At 43.8% G+C, this 18101-nt stretch overlaps 2 protein-coding genes and 1 non-coding gene across 4 annotated transcripts; all 3 read left to right on the plus strand.

Moving 5' to 3' along the window:
- The first annotated feature begins 405 nt into the window (after positions 1-405).
- LOC115387462 (ran GTPase-activating protein 1-like) lies at positions 406-12555 on the plus strand. 2 transcript variants are annotated; one of them, XM_030090172.1, is made up of 16 exons: positions 406-493; positions 1101-1220; positions 1433-1560; positions 1673-1732; positions 1842-2021; positions 2141-2275; positions 2504-2662; positions 2924-3037; positions 3307-3406; positions 3560-3644; positions 3831-3972; positions 4121-4237; positions 4416-4521; positions 10754-10842; positions 10955-11121; positions 11966-12555. In XM_030090172.1, exons 2-15 carry the CDS (start codon positions 1109-1111, stop codon positions 11078-11080), a joined length of 1653 nt encoding a protein of 550 aa, XP_029946032.1. In that variant the 5' UTR covers positions 406-493; positions 1101-1108; the 3' UTR covers positions 11081-11121; positions 11966-12555. The 2 variants fall into 2 exon arrangements, with proteins under 2 accessions (XP_029946032.1, XP_029946031.1); XM_030090171.1 differs by having other exon boundaries at positions 10955-11076.
- Positions 12556-13205: 650 nt separating this feature from the next.
- chadla (chondroadherin-like a) lies at positions 13206-16974 on the plus strand. Its single transcript, XM_030089263.1, has 10 exons — positions 13206-13364; positions 13677-13871; positions 13956-14111; positions 14195-14340; positions 14520-14758; positions 14867-15154; positions 15388-15717; positions 15794-16146; positions 16404-16570; positions 16659-16974. The coding sequence occupies exons 1-10, from the start codon at positions 13206-13208 to the stop codon at positions 16972-16974; spliced, it is 2349 nt and encodes a 782-aa protein (XP_029945123.1).
- Positions 16975-18008: 1034 nt separating this feature from the next.
- Positions 18009-18080, plus strand: trnaq-cug (transfer RNA glutamine (anticodon CUG)). The gene has a single exon. It is a non-coding gene; the product is annotated as a tRNA-Gln (tRNA).
- Positions 18081-18101: the final 21 nt, after the last annotated feature.

The following is an 18101-nucleotide window of genomic DNA, read 5'->3' on the forward strand; positions in this document are numbered from 1 at the left end:
ATGGGACACTATGGTTTCTTCTGCAGGAGGCCCGTACTGTGTTTCAGATTCCTTGCCTTTAGGATTCCAAGTGTGTATAAGCAGTTTTTGGTGTTGATATTATGATATATTTGCTCTAATGCAAAAATTTTAACGTATATCTTCGTAGTATTTTTCAGGATTTCAAGTTACCCTAACCGTAGATTACATATGTTAAGACGGCAAATCAAAATATACACGCAAATCATGTAAGAAAGTCTCATATAGATATATTTTTGCTCTATAGACTAGACATGGTGATTTGAGCTCAGTAATGTGGATTTAATTTGGTTTATTGCACGTGAGAATGTGTTTTTGAGAAACCCTGAACGTACCCTTGCAGTCTGCTAGAACGACAACTCCCATGGTGCTTTGCGTCTGTCGTCAGTCGCGTCATCGAGGTCCTGTTTTGAACGGCGGAGGCGAGCGGGAGCGTGTCGGCGGCTTTGATACAACCAGTACAACCAGTGTTGTGGTAATTTTTATACTATTTTATCACGGACGACCAATGTGTTTTTAACCAATGGACTTACATATCTCTGCTAACAAATTTATCCTAAACGGAGGTGGTCACTGAGGGCCGAGTGTACCACCACGCTCCGTCTCACGTTGACCTACCTGCGCTAAGCTAGGCTTGACTTACATTTTACCATTTTTACTTGCTCGTTTTTCACCGCCGAGCTTTATCTTCACTGCAATAACTATGAAACAATAAACGCATTTATTATTTTTGTTTTAGTCAAGTGTGCCTTATGTTATTGAAAGGTTTGCCATCCACATGGGGACCGAAACGTCAATATATGATAGCATGTAGGCTAATGTTAGCAGCCGGTTGCTAAGAGATCTGATCCTGGACGCTGAGTGTATAAACGTTTTGGGCGAGATATCTGTTTACACTAGTAGTATTTCTCCAAAGTGCAAAGTTAGACGCATCATTCTAGACGTGGCCTTATAATTAAAACCACAATTCACTCACATCACTGCATGTTTGGAGTTGATCAGTTTTGGGTCCACTTGTTCTGCTGCATATATCAGTCTGTTATGAGGCACGTTACAGAGTTGGTTATATGTTCGCTCTTCAGGTGCCACGATGGCGTCGGATATTGTTGCACAGTTGGCTGACTCCTTGGCCAAGACTGGTGTGGAAGATGGAGAGCTGAGTTATAAAGGACAGGGGAGAAAGCTGGATGATGCTCAGTCAGGTGAGTACTGAATGAGAGACCTCAAAGGTCAGTTATCGAATGGAGAAATAGGAATATTTCAGACAAATAGGATGGAAATCAAACATTACTGCATAATTACAATTAGCTGTGCAATTTCCAATGTGGCCAAATTAGTACATATGCTGTTGCTTATCCAGTAAAAATGCATGAAATGATTTCTAATGCTTTATCTTTTTCCTCTCCCTCTCAAGTGGAGGAGATAGTGAAGGAGATCCAGGACTTTGAGGGCTTACAGGCCCTGAGGCTGGAGGGAAACACTGTGGGTGTGGAGGCAGCACAGGCTATTGCTAAAGCCCTGGAAACAAAGAGTGACTTCAAAGTATGTGCATAAAATAAATTCTACATAAACTGGTAACCTACTTTTCTAGTGCAGTCAACACTGAAAACTCAAAGCTTTTTCCTTTCTTTGTTGTTTTTTTTTTTACTTTCAGCGCTGTTATTGGAGTGACATGTTCACAGGTCGCCTCCGCTCTGAGATCCCACCTGCCTTGGTAAAGTACTTACCCTGCTGTACTGCTGACCCTGAAGGATAAAGTGCATCTTATAAGACTGATTCATTACTAATACTCAGGTTTTTTTGGTTTTTTCTTTGTGTGACAGAATTCATTGGGTGATGCTCTGATGCTGGCGGGAGCCAGGCTGACGGTTCTGGACCTCAGCGATAATGCATTTGGACCAGATGGGGTGAAGGGCATCGAGAACTTGCTCAAAAGCACCGCCTGTTTCACCTTACAAGAGTTGCGGCTCAACAACTGTGGCATGGGAATCGGAGGTGGCAAGGTGTGTAAGGAGAGAAAACGTGGCTGTGATGATGTGTTATTGCTCTTACTGGGGGTTTTACTAAATCCTTTCAGCTTTAATTAGGATATGCTGCTGAATGTGCACTGTTGACTCCACAGATCTTGGCCGCTTCATTGACCCATTGCCATAAAAAATCCAGTGCAGAGGCCTCCCCCCTCAGTTTGAAAGTGTTTGTTGCAGGAAGAAACCGACTAGAAAATGACGGTGCCACCGCCCTCGCTCAAGCCTTCCAGGTATAGGACAAACTGATCTTTGACTTTTCAATAATGTGCTGATAAATTGCTTTGATATTTTTCTTGAAATATAAAAATTGTCATGCTACACTTTTATGCTATCACTTATGATGAAATTCAAGTTTTGAAGATTTTGACAGTGCTGAAATTCTGCTGCTCTTCTCTGTCCAAACACGTGAGCTAGCCGTGTAACTAGATGAATCTTACAGTTACTGTTGGTTTTCTCAGTTGATGGGCAGCCTGGAGGAGGTCCACATGCCTCAGAATGGCATCAATCACGCCGGCATCACCGCTCTGGCCTCGGCCATGCAACAGAACAAAGCACTGCGAATCCTCAACCTGAATGACAACACTTTCACAGAGAAGGGGGCTATCGCCATGGCTCAGGTAGGAACAGCCAACGGATGCCAAACACACCACAGATATTTTATGTTTTTATGCAGAGGTGGTATGAAACGGCACACACATTCAGAAGACTCAGTGTTATTTATCTGGAGTGAAACTGTTTTTCTGTATTAGTCCTGATTATCATGCCAGTGGGGCGCGGTGGTCACGAGGTTGGAGCAGTGAGACTGTGACGGAAGTGTCCGGGTTCTGGTCCTCTGAGTCCTACTGAGAGTTGCATGATGTGTGTTTGCGTTCTCACAGGCCCTGAAACACCTAGCTAGTGTCCAAGTGATAAACTTCGGAGATTGTCTTGTTCGACCAGCTGGAGCCAAAGCTATCGCAGAAACTGTTTCGGAGGGGCTGCCGATCCTCAAGGTGAGGGACTTTACCACTTTACCACCAGGTCTGAATATGTCCAAGGTGTCACTTCTTCTCAGAGTAATCATTTTTTACACAGGTGTCTGATGTTTTGGTTAAGAGTCGGAGTTTATTTGAATTCTTCGAGCCTGTGGGTTTTTTTGGGGATTAATAATCTGGCTACAACCTTTCCCCACATCTGTGAGCTTAAATCCATTGTGATAGACTTTAATACTGTATTTTCTCCTGTTCTGTATTCATGACGTACTGTGTGTTTGTTTCAACAGGAACTTAATCTGTCATATGGAGAGATTACAGAGGAGGCGGCTCTGGCTGTGGCTCAGTCTGTTAAAGGAAAGGATAAGCTGGAGAAACTCGACTTAAATGGTATGAGATATTGACCACAGCTTTTCACACATGTTCCAACTGAAACCCAATTGTCTCTTTCAGATGTTAAAAATAGCTGTAATCAAAAACGCCAGACTCCTCTTTCGACTCCTCCGACTGCACTTTGTGGAAAAAAATGTCCTCTGTTTCCAGGTAACTGTCTTGGAGAAGATGGCTGCGTAGCTTTAAAAGACGCCATGGAAAGCTTGAACATGGGAGAGATTCTGGGAACACTCAGGTAACTAACCTGATGGTTTCTTTTCAGCCTTGTCTTTGTGATCATAATACACCTCAGGAGAAAAAGGACAGGAGGCTAGTCTGACAGAACTAGAAATACACACTGGTCGTTTAAAAAGACATCGAAGCTCCGAGAACTGGAGCGAGTGCTCGTTGCTCATGAGCCGTGTTTTTTCATGTTCTCCAGCGATGATGAGGGAGAGCCTGAAGACGACGAGGATGAGGATGAAGATGACGACGAGGAAGACTTAGAAGACGTGGATGAAGAGGAATTAGAGGAGGAGGAGGAAGAAGAAGAGGAGGAGGAAGAGGAACACAGTACCAGCAAGGTGGGATAAAAGTCTATGCCTTTGCTCAGAATTTCCATTCAGAAAGCTACATGCACTCCCACTGCCACTCCAGCTGGTGAGGACATGTTTTTATGTGATTACTTTGCTCATGTTATTTATTTCCCGCCTTCCTTTTCTGCCCTCGTAGTTTTCCACTCCAGTGTCGGCGCCTCGACCGCCAGACGTCTCGTCCTTCCTCAGCTTCCCGTCCCCAGACAAACTGCTGAAACTGGGAGCCAACAGAGCGCTGCTCATCGAGCAGCAGGTAAACAAACGCATGAGGTTTTCAACTATTTAACATTTTGTTGATCTACTTGTAGATCAATGACTTGTACGATGAGTCTGTTTGGAGATGATTTCACTCACTAGTTACGGTTCAGAGGTTGCTGCAGCTTGGACAATTTTTTTTTTTTTTTTTTTTTTGTCCGTCTTTCTGTTTTCAGGTGGACGTTTCAGACGCTCCAAAAACAGCCGAAGCCTTCCTCAAGATTGCGTCTGTGTACAAGGAAGAAAACAGAGATGTTAAGAATGCGGTGCTGGACAGTATTGGTGAGGCTCTTTGACTTTAGTTGTATTGTATCTGCCCTGGCTGACCCCCAATTTCTACCGGACGCGAAAGCGCCGCGCTGCTCCTTGAAATGTACTGCACTGAGAACCTATTCTCTTCTATGAGACAATTTCTACCGGACGTGAAAGCGCCGTGCCGCGTTCCAGAAGCGCCGGCGCCCGCCATGGCACTGGTGATTCGCTTCAGTTCTATTTTCTACGCCGCCGCTTCAAAACCTCGTAAATTCACTGTCGTTGAGAAAGCACCAGACAGGAGGTTAAACCGGAAGTTTCAAAATAAAACGCAATGCACGACCTCACGGACGTAACTTTTTTCCCCATATGTTATTACGCCGCCTCGGAAGGCACGAGCAGGTCAACAGGGTCCCAGACACAACACGACGCCATGGATGAAGAGAATCTGATCACTGAAGTGGAAAAATACAGCATAATTTATGATCAAAAACATCCTTTTTACAAGAACACTGGCAGAAAGGACGACGTGTGGAATGAAATTTCAACAGTTGTGGGAGTGGACGGTGAGTTAACTACTCTATTTATTCTTTTTAATGAGTTTAACCTTTAAGTACTTTATAATAGCAAACGGTATATGTCATCAGCCACTAACTGTTTTGTAATCTCGTATCACGTTATTCTCTTGTCTTTAAATTACCTATCATGATCATGTGATGTATTTTGAAGTTGATTGACTTTTTTGAACGTGTGTGTGTGTGTGTGTGTGTGTGTGTGTGTGTGTGTGTGTGTGTGTGTGTGTGTGTGTGTGTGTGTGTGTGTGTGTGTGTGTGTGTGTGTGTGTGTGTGCACAAATAGAAAAGTAGTAGCTCATGTGTCTATCCACCGGTACAGAGGATTTTGCTAGTAACACAGGAGCCTGTCTCATTAGCTTCAGTGAACTGTGGGGGGTGGGCTCACTTGGGGCCTGTTGCTTTTCTCATGTCAATATGAGCACAGATCTCACTCCTCAGGTAGCTTCCAACCATGCTGTAACTGTAGGACTGAGAGTGGAAAAAAAAAACCCATTTATCACAAAACTCTCATTTAGAAACTTTTTATTTTACTCCTTAATTTACCATTTTTATCTGTGCTCATAAAAGGAGACAAACTTTTTTTCTTGAATTGTTTATTTACAAAAATGTACATATATATACACAATATATAAAAAGCAACACTTCTGGAGAGAAGCAGTACAAACTGAAGACCTCAAAGAAGTGTGTTCATTTTAGACCATCCTGTCCTGCCGAGAGACACTGCCCTCATATCAGGGGAGCTGAAAAATGTGCAGAAATTGTCTCACTGTAATGGCCTCTCTTGATGCTCGGCGTCCCCCCATGTTCTGCACTGGTGCCATGCGTCTCCCCAGCTGCTCTGCATCATCCAGTATCTTCTGGTTTTCATTTGGGGGAAGCAAGTATTTATGCAGGATGCATGCAGCAACCACAAGACTGTCAACATTCTGTGGCTGCAGGTTGATTCTGCGATACAAAATTCTCCACCTGGAGGCCAGTATGCCAAAGGCATTTTCAGCCACCATCCTTGCTCATGACAGTCTGTAGTTGAAGATCCCCTTCCTGTGAATAAGGTTCTGTCCTGGAAAGGGCCTCATCAGATATGGCTTTAGGGGGAAAGCTGCATCCTCCACCATGACAAAGGGCATACTACCCAACTGAGCAGCTCCAGGCAGAGGGGCACTGGTTGGCACATCAAGTGTCATACTCGCCATTCCTCTCCCCAAATCTGAACCTGCATACACCCCACCATCACTGGTTCTTCCAAAGTCCCCCACCTGAATGACCCAGGATCTGTAGTCTGCATCCACAAGGGCCAACAGTACAATAGAGAAAGTCTTCTTGTAGTTGAAGAACTGGCCGCCAGAGTGGGGCGGTGCTTGGATGTGCACATGTTTGCCATCAATTGCTCCCAGACAATTGGGAAAGTTCCATTTCTCCCAGAATCTACCTGCCACTGCTCTCCATGTTGCTTCTGTTGGCCTGGGAAGGAACCTCTCCAACATCATCTTCTCAATGGCTGCACATACCATGTGGACGGAGTTTCTCACTGTTGTGTGGCCTAATCGATCGCTGAAAGCCAGGCTGATAAGTGAATCCCTGGAGGCCAGATACCTGTTTGTAAATTAAAAATAAAAATTCAGTTCCAAGTCAGACTAATTGATTTACTCGTTGTTTTTCACCGAATACCTGCAAGAACAGATGGGAAGCACTCAGAGATGGGTTTGTGCAAAACAGAAAGAGAAGTTATCTGCCAAGTGGATCAGCAGGGGGTACCCAGAAGGAGTGGAAGTATGAGAGGATAATGTCTTTCCTTTTGCCCCATCCTCAGCTAGGAGGGTTGGTGTTACACATTTTTAACATATGCATAAAAATATTAAGGTCTTTAAACCCTTTTGTTCATAAAGTTATTTCTTAAAAAAAAAAACATTTAATATCTACTTAAGATAATTGATATAAATTAAGGTGTCTCTATGCAAATTTCTCCAGAGGGCTGAAGGTGATTTTTAAATTTTCTTTCTTTTTTCAATACAGTTCCAAGAGCAGTCTGGCCAGAGTGGCAAGAACGGAGGAAGGTGAGAGACCTGGGACTCCTCTCTCCTTCTCAGAATCTGAGGGGGGTCCGAGCACCACAGGTCCTTCTCAACATAGGAGCGATACACCGTCTCCTGCTCGATCCCTGTCACTGCCTACCACCTTAGCAGACACTCGCCACAGGTCCCGAAGCCCAAGGGAGCAAGCCCCAAGAACAAGCCAACAGAACCCCACATGCCAGACTCAGATCTCGATGAAGCATATCGTTTTGCACTCAGCCTTGTTCCGATCCTTTACAGAATGGAGTAAAAAAATCAGACAGCAGGCAAAAATGCAAATTCTAAGCACCCTGGACAATTTGGAGAATCCACAGCTTCAACATGGTTCAGCCCCCCATTTTCCAGCCAGTATGCAGCCCCAGTATTATCAACCCCAAATGCCACATCTCCCCTCACCTGTCACAGGTTCATCCACCCAGATCCCATTTCGACCACCAGCACAAAGACCCCAAACGATTCCAAGACCTGCAGCGACCTTTTCACCCATTCCTCCAACAGGCTCTGTGCAAAGATGGGAGGAGGAACGCTCTGAGGGGGCTTTTTACTCATACCTATAGAATGTAAATAGTTTATTAGTAAATAGTTGTATGTATGTAAATAGTTTATATTATCGTTAATTGTGTTTTTATTTGTATTTCTTTTTACATAAGTTAAATTGCATGCCTGCTATTTTGGTTACTTAAAGGTGCATTAAGGAATTTTACAACCTTAAAAATACTTATTTTCCACCATAAATATGTTACACATTTTTAATGATGTGTACAATGTGCCCTGATATATTCATTACAAGTACCTCTAACAGCGCTAAATTGTCACTTGAAAGTTGCAGTGCCGGTCCGGCACCAGAGTTTTTTTGGGGAGAATTTGAAAGGAATGACGTAATGTGCGCTCCAGCTGGTTAGGTTTCATTTTGTCCACCATTACTCCGCCAGATGCTTAGTGAGCAACAACTGAGCAGGAGCTTCCAGAAAGTAAGAAAAGACTGGCTTCTAGCACTGCCACAGCTCCAGCACAGACTCCACCAGGTAAAAGAAACTTAAATTTTACTCGAGCGCTACTAAACGAGCGAAGACGGAGTTCCCCTCTTCCGTGCACGGGAGCCACAGGGACGAGTTTTTCACTAAGCTGCATTACGCCCAAGGCCTGCAGGGGGCGCTGTTTCGCATAAAACGTGCAAACTCCTTAAGGCTCCTTTAAGTTTATAAAACAATTTTTAAAATAAAAGTACTTTCTTACAACTGTCTGATTCCTTGAAGTGAATACTTGTCTGGTTAAAATTCAGATAGGCCTACGGTTGACGTTTTTTTAGAAAGAGTGGTCTACAATTCCCTGTGTATTGCAAATGAGAAGATGTCTTTTAAAACGTATAACATGTTGGGTCGTACTTTATATATATATATTTTTTTTTCTTTTTTTTTTTTTAACTCTTTATTTACAAACTTAACACAAAAACAAACTACAAAACATTGTGGGGTATTACTGTTGCAAGAACAAACATTTCACAAGTTTCATTTCACAAGTTTCATAACTGTGTTATATACTGTGTCCACTTCTCCCATCTCTTCTCAAATTTGTCCATTGTTAGTCTTAAGTAATGAGTCATTCTTTCCATCCCATAAATTTCGACCATAATTTCTCTCCACTGAGCCACCGTTACAATGTCACTTTTCATCCAGTTCTTCGTTATGGTTTTCTTGCAGGCCAACAAAATCACTCTATAAAGGTAGATATCCTCCGCATGAATTTCCTCTTTAGATGGTAGACCAAAGTACATAGTCCGTGGATCGTTTGATATCTTGTAGCCAAAGATTTCTTCAATTACCTTTACAATATTCTCCCAAAAAGGTCTAACATTTTTACAGGTCCAAAAAACATGAGAATGATTGGCATCCTTATCACCACATAGTCTCCAGCACGGTTGTAGACTTTTAAGCTGCTTGCTTTTGATTTGAGGTGTTATAAAATACCTAATTATGTTTTTCCAGCCATATTCCCTCCATTGTCTGGAGCTGGTTGAAGCATGCTGTGAAAGACAAATAGAATGCCAATCTTCCTCTGACACTTGAAGTTGTAATTCAGTTTCCCACTTTTGTTTAACATATAATGAATTATTCGTATTACAGTTAGTTAGACATTTATATAGTCTGGATACAATTTTAGAAGGTAATTTTCTGTATGCCCCTCTCACCATTTCGACTAGTTCACTGCCCTCTTGTGATAAATAAACCCTGATATCCGAATTAAAAAAATGTCTTAATTGGAAATACCTAAACAGGTCTGAGTTCTCCAAATTAAATTCAGTTTTTACTTTCTCAAAAGACTTAAATTCTGACCCTTCAGTTAGGGTGCACACAGCTGTGATTCCCTTATCAACCCATCTTAGAAATGTTGTATCAAGCTGATCCCTTCCGAATTTTGGGGAATGCGAGGGCCAAACCAACAGTTTACAGTCTCCTTCCAGCTTGAGTTTATTTACTACCTCCCACCAGATCTTAAGGGTTGTTTCAATAATAGGGTTCATTTCTTCAGGCCGTGAACTAGCTTTGTCTCCAATTCTCGATTGGGGTTGACATGCATCATAGTTGAGTTCAATATGCTTCCATTTGGAATAATATTCCGTTGCGCACCAGTTAATCACATATCTCAACTGAGCAGCCAAGAAATACTCCTTTAAATTTGGGAGTGCGAGACCTCCTTTCTTTTTCTCAAGCTGAAGCGTTTTGAACCTTAACTTTATATATTTTTATGGTCTGTGTAATTTGCTTCTCACCTGAGGGTAACAGCCAACCTTTGGGTTCAATCGCAGCTCTGTAGTTTGTGGACTGCCTGGTCAGTTCAGGGCCATGATGGACAGTAGTGCGTCCTTCTGTTCTGCACGCATCCTAAAATACTGATGATGGCGCCCACTGTCCAACCTCAGCTCTGCCACGAGACGATGGAAATCTCCTTGATGTCTTTGTCGCTGGTTCAGCGGATGCACCCAAAACCGGCCCCTTCTTCGACCTTTCCTCTCTGCCATGTGAAGCAGCATGAGAAAAGCAAAAATTCTCCTCCTACATGGAGGAAACATAAAAAAAAAAATTGTTCAGTCAAACAAAGTAGAAGCTTTTAGAGAATGTAACGAACGCGGATATTACCGTTCTTTTTATATAGAATAAACCTTACAAAATTAATTATTGGATAAAGAAAAGCACTAATTTGAGATCAAAACATAAAATATGTGCTCACCCATGCTAGAAGTACTATAAAGCACGGGGCAATGTGGCTGGGACGAGCAGAGCGACCTTGTAGAAGCGGCGGTGTCTGGGGTTATTTTTTCTGTTTAACCTCTCCGAGGAGCAGCCCTCCCCTCTCAGACGGCGTGGCGCTGCGCTCCCAGTGTGCGTTCACTTTAGAAGCAAGACGCTGGCGCGGCGCTTTCGCGTCTGGTGGAAATTGGGGGTGAGCTCGTTCACAAGCACAGGACAAATCTGCTTTATTAGATATGCTTCATATGACAACAGGATAAATTAAGCAAACTCACAAAGATTATTTTAACTTTGACGAAACTGACATTTTCTTAACATTCCTTTTCATTTTGTTGCCAGTTTTTAATCATCTTCCTTACTGTCACAGATGCTCTTCTGAGGAAAGCTTACAGCACTCCTTCCTTCCAAGGATGCAGCTTCGTATCATCTCTGTTAGTGCTGCTCGGACTCATCAAGGTAGGCAACATTTGGACATTCCTCATGTTCATCACTTTTACTTTGGACACTAAGTGTAATTTCCCTTTGCTGCTCTTATCGTCCCTGTCTTTACCCCCCTCTCTCTGCTCAGAGCGAAGACAAAGTCAAGCCCGTGCTCGTGGTCCCTGGACACCTGCACGCTCTGGAGCATGTGGTACAGCAGGATTACTTCCCCGAGCAGAGCGTGGCCGTGCTGGAGGCCTTCATGTCCCGGTAAGGATGTGATGTGATGTGAGCCAATCAGCATGAAGCTTCCAGGTACAAACACAACAAATTCCATCCCGTTCTTCAAACTGAATCACAACTTTTCATGTTTGCACTTGACGTGGTGATGGTGGTGGATGGCGTCGTTCTGGGTTATGTTTATTGGATGTTTACCCATAAGCAAAAAAAAAAAACAAAAACAACCGCTGATGTGCAGCCTGAAATTTATATTCTCCCTACAGCTGCAATAATAGAACATCGGGAGGGGGAAAGCTGTTCATAAATGAATTGATCTAGTAGCATTAATGTTTAGGGGAAAGCTGAAGAATCTGTAAAGCCAGTTCTGTTATTTTCTGCTGCTCTTGAAGCAGCTGCAGCTCGTAGCAGCAGTCACGGTGCGCTGCAGCAGGATGGCAGTCCTGAAACGCTGTGTCAGATCTGTGTTTGGTCACGTGACTGTGACAAGTCCTCCCTCCCTGTAAGACACAGTTCTGTAGCCATGATATGGTTTATCGCCACCCTGGTTCATCAAAACTCACGGTTAGTCTACTTGGAAGTTTATCATTTTCAAATGCCAAATTTGATGGCTTTTTCATTTATTTTTCCGTCAAAAACTCGCTGTTGTTATAAAATGGTTTACCATTACCTGATTGAACAGAATATTTCAGGGATCCAAACCAAGACCATAATGATTTGGCTTGACTTAATGAGAACCAACAGAAATCAGAGTCGACTAAGAGAATCAGTTTTCAGCTGCAGGTTAAATATCTGAAGTCTCGAGCTCTTTACTGTCACTGATTGTGTTAAAAACCACAACAAAAATCCAACTATATTTCCTTTACCCCTTTTAGAAAAGTGATTCGCAGTTTAAAGATATCCTCTTTGTTGGCGTTCACAGGAACAACAAGATTTTGGAGTCGTGCGGAAACGCCAGAATCACACTACAGACTACGCTGCAGAGAGTCAAGTCGGAGAGCTGAGGCCGCCGTTCACTTACAGACTGAACTCTGGTCACCCATGGCCCTTTGGAAACCACCACAGCAAGATTTAACAGAGCAGCACTTAAGGGAAACTGTCCTCCATTGCTCTCCGTCGCCAGGATGGACCACACACCTTTTTTTTAGACTTTGGACTGAGTTTGAATGCATTGTGTTTGTGTGAAGTGAATTTAAACTTTCGGGGTCATATCAACAGAAAACTGCACTGATAACTTGTAGTCCGTTATCCGTCTGGTTCTCATAAAGAGGAAAAGGATTCACTCCTCTCGTCAGAGCTCAATCATTAAAGCTCTGATCAGGGTTATAATGGACTCGCTAACGTCAGATAAGTTTTCTATTTCTGCTTTGTAAGGTCAGATTATAAGGGTATTATAACATATTTACTCACAACTTGGACCTAAAAAAAAGGATATACTGAAATGTGTTTTTGCTTTTATTGTAGGAACTTTTCGATTTGTTTAAAAAATAAATAAAGCATTTTAATATTGGATGTCTTTATATTTCTTGAGTTTCTTTTACACCTGTTAAGAGTTTTCATTTATGCAGTTTTCTGAGACGGCTACAAGCAGAGCAATGATGGAGTAGTTAAGATCCTGGAGATTAAATGAACCAGCTCTGGTTATTCCTCACACAGCACACTGCTGCAAGTGAAGCTGCTGTGGGTTTCAGCCACCCGGAGTCGGCACAAAATGTGAAGCCACTGTGTTAATTAGCACTGAGTTAGCTCAGAGATCAGGGGTCACCACAAGAAGAATTTACCGAAGTTGTGCTTGTTAACCTGGCAGAGCTCAGATGGTATGTGCTGGATACACACACTCACACACACACACTGAAGTGGACTGCTGAAGTCTGATGAGATCTAACTGTATTTTACTGAGTAAGGAGTCACAGTGGGATTAATTCACTGAAGGTAAGACCTGTGTTTTTATTTGTATTGCTGATGAGGTTAAGTTTGGGAGGTCGGACATTTGTTTAAAATTTTTCTTGTAATATCAAGATTTTAGTACAGGAGTAGGCAAGTTGGTGATTTTACTTTTCTTTTTTTAAATCCCTAAGTGGGATATATTGCAGCAAAAGTTAGTAATAGTAACTTATAATAAAGCCCTAACCCTAACCCAGCTTATTGATACATCACTGCAGATGCAGTTCCACCACATCTGGGTCTTCTTGCTGGTTTTAATACAAAGTTCACTGACCGAAGCAGGAAAATGTCCCAAAGAGTGCAACTGTGACGGCACAAAGCTCTCCGTAACCTGCATCAGCAAGAACCTGACAGAGATTCCAGCAACCATCGACGAGGTGAAGCATTCAGTCATAAAGTGATCAATTTTTATTCTGCGCTTGTATTTTATCACACCGTTCTTAGCTTTTCCACAGTAATAAAAAAAACTATTGTAAAATAACCAAAGCAGCCAAAATACTTGGTTTTATAATTAAAGTCTGAATCTTAAAGTCTCAAACTTCTGAATCTTTATCTCAATTGAACAGTTTGCATGTATTCGTATTTAAGAAAGACTTACCGCATGATAAAAGACAGAAGGATACTCCATGAGTCCTGTCTGATTTAAGTTCGGTATTTTTGGATATTTCATTCATTCCGCTGATTCACAGATCACAGTGAAACTCGACCTGAGGAATAACAACCTGCAGCTGCTCTCCAGGGGTGCGTTTGTGCACACCCCGTACCTCACTCACCTCAACCTGCAGCGATGCAACATCGTCAAGGTGAAGGAAGGAGCTTTCCGCACGCTTGGCCGTGTGACCTCTCTGAACCTGGCCTACAACAAAATCGACATCTTGTACCAGGTGAGATCGGAGAGAGAATAAATTGTTTACAGCTGTAGATTCTCTTCCTCTCTGACGCTCCTTTCCAACTTCCGCTCCTTGCAGGAGTCCTTTGACGGCCTCTCCTCCTTGAAGGAGCTGATCCTGGACCATAATCGTATCGAAGAGATCCAACCTGGAGCTTTCATGCAGCTGGGCTTTCTCAACATGCTGACCCTCACCCACAACCAGCTGGTGTACATCCCCAACATGGCCTTCCAGGTACATGCTGGATTATTACCAGCAGGACCTGAACATGCATGCTAAATATCGATTTTGTTTGAGAGTAACGCTCCACTCTCCAGGGTCTTCAAAGCATCAAGTGGCTTCGTCTCAGCCACAACTCCCTGAACAACCTGGCGCCTGAGGCGTTTGCAGGACTCTTCACCCTCAATCGAGTCAGCCTGGATCACAACGAGCTGCAGTTCTTCCCCACGCTGACGATGACGAGGTGGGTCTGTCGATGGAGTGATCTGTGTTTTATGAAAACCTCATTTCAATGCGTCACTCCTCTGTGGTGTCACTATAGGAATTCCATCTCAGGGAACCACCAGACACTCATATTCAAATCTTTCAGAACCTTGAATCTCTGAGTTTACGTATGTGCTTCATCCTCTCTGCTTTGTGAAGACTCCGTGAAGTCACGCGCCTGGACATGAGCCACAACCCCATGATCTACCTGGGCGAGGAGTCTGTGTCCATGGCGAAACTCACCCACCTCCACCTGAACCACATGTCCCTCCAGGACCTGTCGGACCAGGCCTTGTCCGGGGCCCCGCTCCTCTCGCACCTGGACCTCAGCCACAATCAGCTCCGCTACCTGGAGCCCCTTTCAGGCCCCAAGCAGCTGAGCAGCCTCAACCTGACCGGTAGAACACGACGACACTCACACCACCTGATGAATAAAGAAGTAGAGTCGACGCCAAAAGAGGAATAATCAATAAGATCACATGTATTGACAGCAGTGTTTCTTGTAGGGAATCCACTTTACTGTAACTGCTTCATGCGGCCCCTGAAACAGTGGGCTCGAGCTGGCTCCGTGAGGCTGGCGGGAGCCTGCGCCGGCCCCCCACACCTCTCGGACGAGCCGCTGCAAGCTGTAGCTCCTGCGGATCTGCGGTGCCGCAGCAGGACGGAGGCGCCGAAGGAGGAGGACGAGAATGACGATGAGGCCCTGAAAAGCAGTCCGTCCACGCCCACGACCACGACCACAGCCAAGCCCAAGCAGAAAGTCAAGTGTCCAGTTAACTGTCAGTGTGACGTGAGTCCTGCAACTCCAGGCAGCTGGAAACAGAGAAATCATTCCTTATAATGCTGCTGACCACATACAGACAGTGAAGGTCAAACCCAGGTGTTCAGTTCAGTTTAATTGGATTTTGCATGTTACCCTCGTTCAGGCTCAGTAATTCAAAGTATGAACTTTAGCGTACTTGTGGAATCACGCTGTTTAAATATTTAGTAAATGAGCCACGTCATTTGAATCCTCCACAGAGCGAAGCCCAGCACGCCACATGTGAGGGTCGAGGGCTCACCAGAATCCCCCGAGGCTTCCCCGCCAAGACACAGCTGCTGGACCTCCGTAGTAACCACTTCCACCACCTTCCTGCCAACAGCTTCCCCGGAGCCGGCCAAGTTGTCTCTCTTCACCTGGAGTTCTGTAAAATCCGTGAAATTGAAGCCGGCGCCTTCCAGGCTATGAAAGACCTCGTATACTTATATCTTTCTGACAACGACCTGACGACCTTGGAGCGCAGAGCCTTCGCTGGAGTCCCGAAACTCACCTACCTCCACCTGGAGGGGAATCGTCTGGCTCGGTTTCCTGGATCAGGTCAGTCTCCGGTCATGGTAAATGCTGTATTTCTGTAAACTGAAACTAAAACCTGGATTTCTCCTCTCCTTTGCAGCTCTTTCACTCTTACCAAATCTGTTTGTGCTACATCTGGAGCGAAATGCCATCTCCAAGCTGGAGCCCTCCGGGTTGCCTTCCTCTGTGACGCCGAAACTCAGGGAACTGTACTTGAGCAATAACACTATAACTATGATAAACAAGGGTGCTCTGGACTCTGCTCTCCTGGGGACTCTCCACTTGGACTCAAATCAGCTGATGGAGGTTCCGACCCACGCCCTGTCTGGCGCTCCGAATCTGGAGGAACTCAACCTGTCTCGAAACCTGATTTCCTGGGTGGGACCGAAAGCTTTTCAGCCCATTTCCCAAAGTCTGAAGAGACTTTACATGGATCAGATGGGAATAAAGAAGGTACCACAGTGTTTTCAGCTGAGTTCCAAACAGTGGTGCAAGATGAATTTAGTTCAAGGGTCAGTTTGATCAAAATTAGGCATCCATGTAAATAATAATATATATAATATATTCAGATGTTATCATTCCTTGGATGCATTAAATGCCCTCGACAGCAGAAGCAGTGAAGCAGCCCCACATTTCCATTTGGGATTATTAAAGCATTTCTATTCTATTTTGTTAGGGAGGAGACACTAACCATCTCTGACTTGATGCAGATGTCCAGAGACGCCCTGCTGGGTCTGGGAGCAGGACTTCGAGCTCTGACCGTGAGAGGAAACAAGCTGAAGGAGCTTCCCGACCTGAGTCCACTCACTGGCCTGGAGGTGGTGGATTTGCAGGACAACCCGCTGGAGTGTGACTGTCTCCTGATGCCTCTACGCAGGTAGGTGAACAGTTTACGCAGTAAAATTGAACCTGGACTGAACCGTGACTATTATTGGGAATAACCGAGTCTATGGTTTATTGCTTAGATGGATGGAAAATGTGGGTTTGGAGGTGATTGCAACCTGTGGCCACCCTCCTGAGCTCCGAGGCAAAAAGGTTAAGGATTTCCAAGTCTTCACATCCTGCCCAGAAGAAGTCTCTCGTCCAGAGGAGGAAGTTATGGTGACTTCAAGACCTCTTAAAAAAACTCCCAAGCTGAAGAAACCGAAACCCAGCTCACTGAAGTCTCCCAAGGCTCGGCCCACAAAAACCAAAGTTAAAGTGAATAAACCAGCCAAGAAACAGCCTGCAAAAAAACCAGTGACACCGAAACTGTCCAAGAACAAGAACACGCTATATTAAGTTATTGTGAAAAAGCTTTTAGTTCAAATTTCACTGCTGAATCATGTTTTTGAATAAAGTGTTCTTCATCTCGAATCCGTGTGCTTTCTTTTTTGCCACTCTTGTCAGATAGGAACCAATGACGAAAATTTGCAGCAGTTCACCAAAATCAAATTATTGATGATTGAAAAAAGTTTCAATTTCCTCTACAATATTTGGAGAGTAAGGTGGGATTGTGACACAAATTTACCCTCCGTGCATTGTGTCAAAGGTCCAGCCTCCTGCTGGTGTTGTTGTGATGTGTTTGGAGGCCATGGGATACCCACCAAGCATTTCAACACTACAGCAAAACTGTTTATTGTTACTGGCCCTTTATAACTTGTATGAGGCACTGTTTTTTTTTTTTGTTTGTTTTTTTTTAAATCAGAGCGAGTCTGTCAAGTACTTTTACTGCTCTGCTAAGGTGCATTAGAAGTTCTCCAGGGAGGGCCTGACCATTGACTGTTCATAACCTGACCAACCCTAAGATGACATTTGCTGAGTTTGCTGCCTCAGCTTTCTTTGAGAGGGAGCTGGAGGGAACCAGGCGAGAGGAGCAGGTTGGAAGAGGGTGATGAGAGAGCAAAGAGAAAGGCGCGAGGCTGAGAGGGACAGATGGCTGAGTGAGCAGGACAAGTGATATTTCATTGATCACTTCATAGCATTGACATTACAGCTATCTTTTTGGTGTGAATAATTTCAACATCTGTAATTATTGTACAAGAATTTAAATGGATCATTTTCAGAAGTGACTCTGACGGGAATCGAACCCAGAACTGGCATGGACTTTAATCAATTTCTTTCCTATGGTAATTGCATTTCCATGACGTTTTCAACACCTACCAATTGGAACTGTGCAGCTTGTATTTGTGCATCTTTGGATTCTATGAGGTGTTACATTAATATGTAAACACATTCAGATAAAGTTAGACTGTATGAACAAACTTTTCAATAAAACTTTTGAAAGCGCTCATGTCGTTTCTTTATCTAAAAAATAAGAACTGATTGGTTTTAGCGGTTCCATGGTGTAATGGTTAGCACTCTGGACTCTGAATCCAGCGATCCGAGTTCAAATCTCGGTGGAACCTGAGCGACTCGTTTTGTCTCGC

This window comes from Salarias fasciatus, chromosome 4, assembly GCF_902148845.1.
Source record: "Salarias fasciatus chromosome 4, fSalaFa1.1, whole genome shotgun sequence".
NCBI classification, from domain to species: Eukaryota; Metazoa; Chordata; class Actinopteri; order Blenniiformes; family Blenniidae; genus Salarias; species Salarias fasciatus.

Excerpts from the sequence above, each read along its gene's own strand:
- LOC115387462 (XM_030090171.1), top strand. The coding sequence starts at position 1,109 with ATGGCGTCGGATATTGTTGCACAGTTGGCTGACTCCTTGGCCAAGACT. Across the intron at positions 1,733-1,841 it reads CTGAGATCCCACCTGCCTTG|AATTCATTGGGTGATGCTCT; the intron begins GTAAAGTACTTA and ends TTTGTGTGACAG. Across the intron at positions 10,843-10,954 it reads TGCTGCTCGGACTCATCAAG|AGCGAAGACAAAGTCAAGCC; the intron begins GTAGGCAACATT and ends CTCTCTGCTCAG.
- chadla (XM_030089263.1), top strand. The coding sequence starts at position 13,206 with ATGCAGTTCCACCACATCTGGGTCTTCTTGCTGGTTTTAATACAAAGT. Across the intron at positions 13,365-13,676 it reads TTCCAGCAACCATCGACGAG|ATCACAGTGAAACTCGACCT; the intron begins GTGAAGCATTCA and ends GCTGATTCACAG. Across the intron at positions 14,341-14,519 it reads CCCACGCTGACGATGACGAG|ACTCCGTGAAGTCACGCGCC; the intron begins GTGGGTCTGTCG and ends TGCTTTGTGAAG.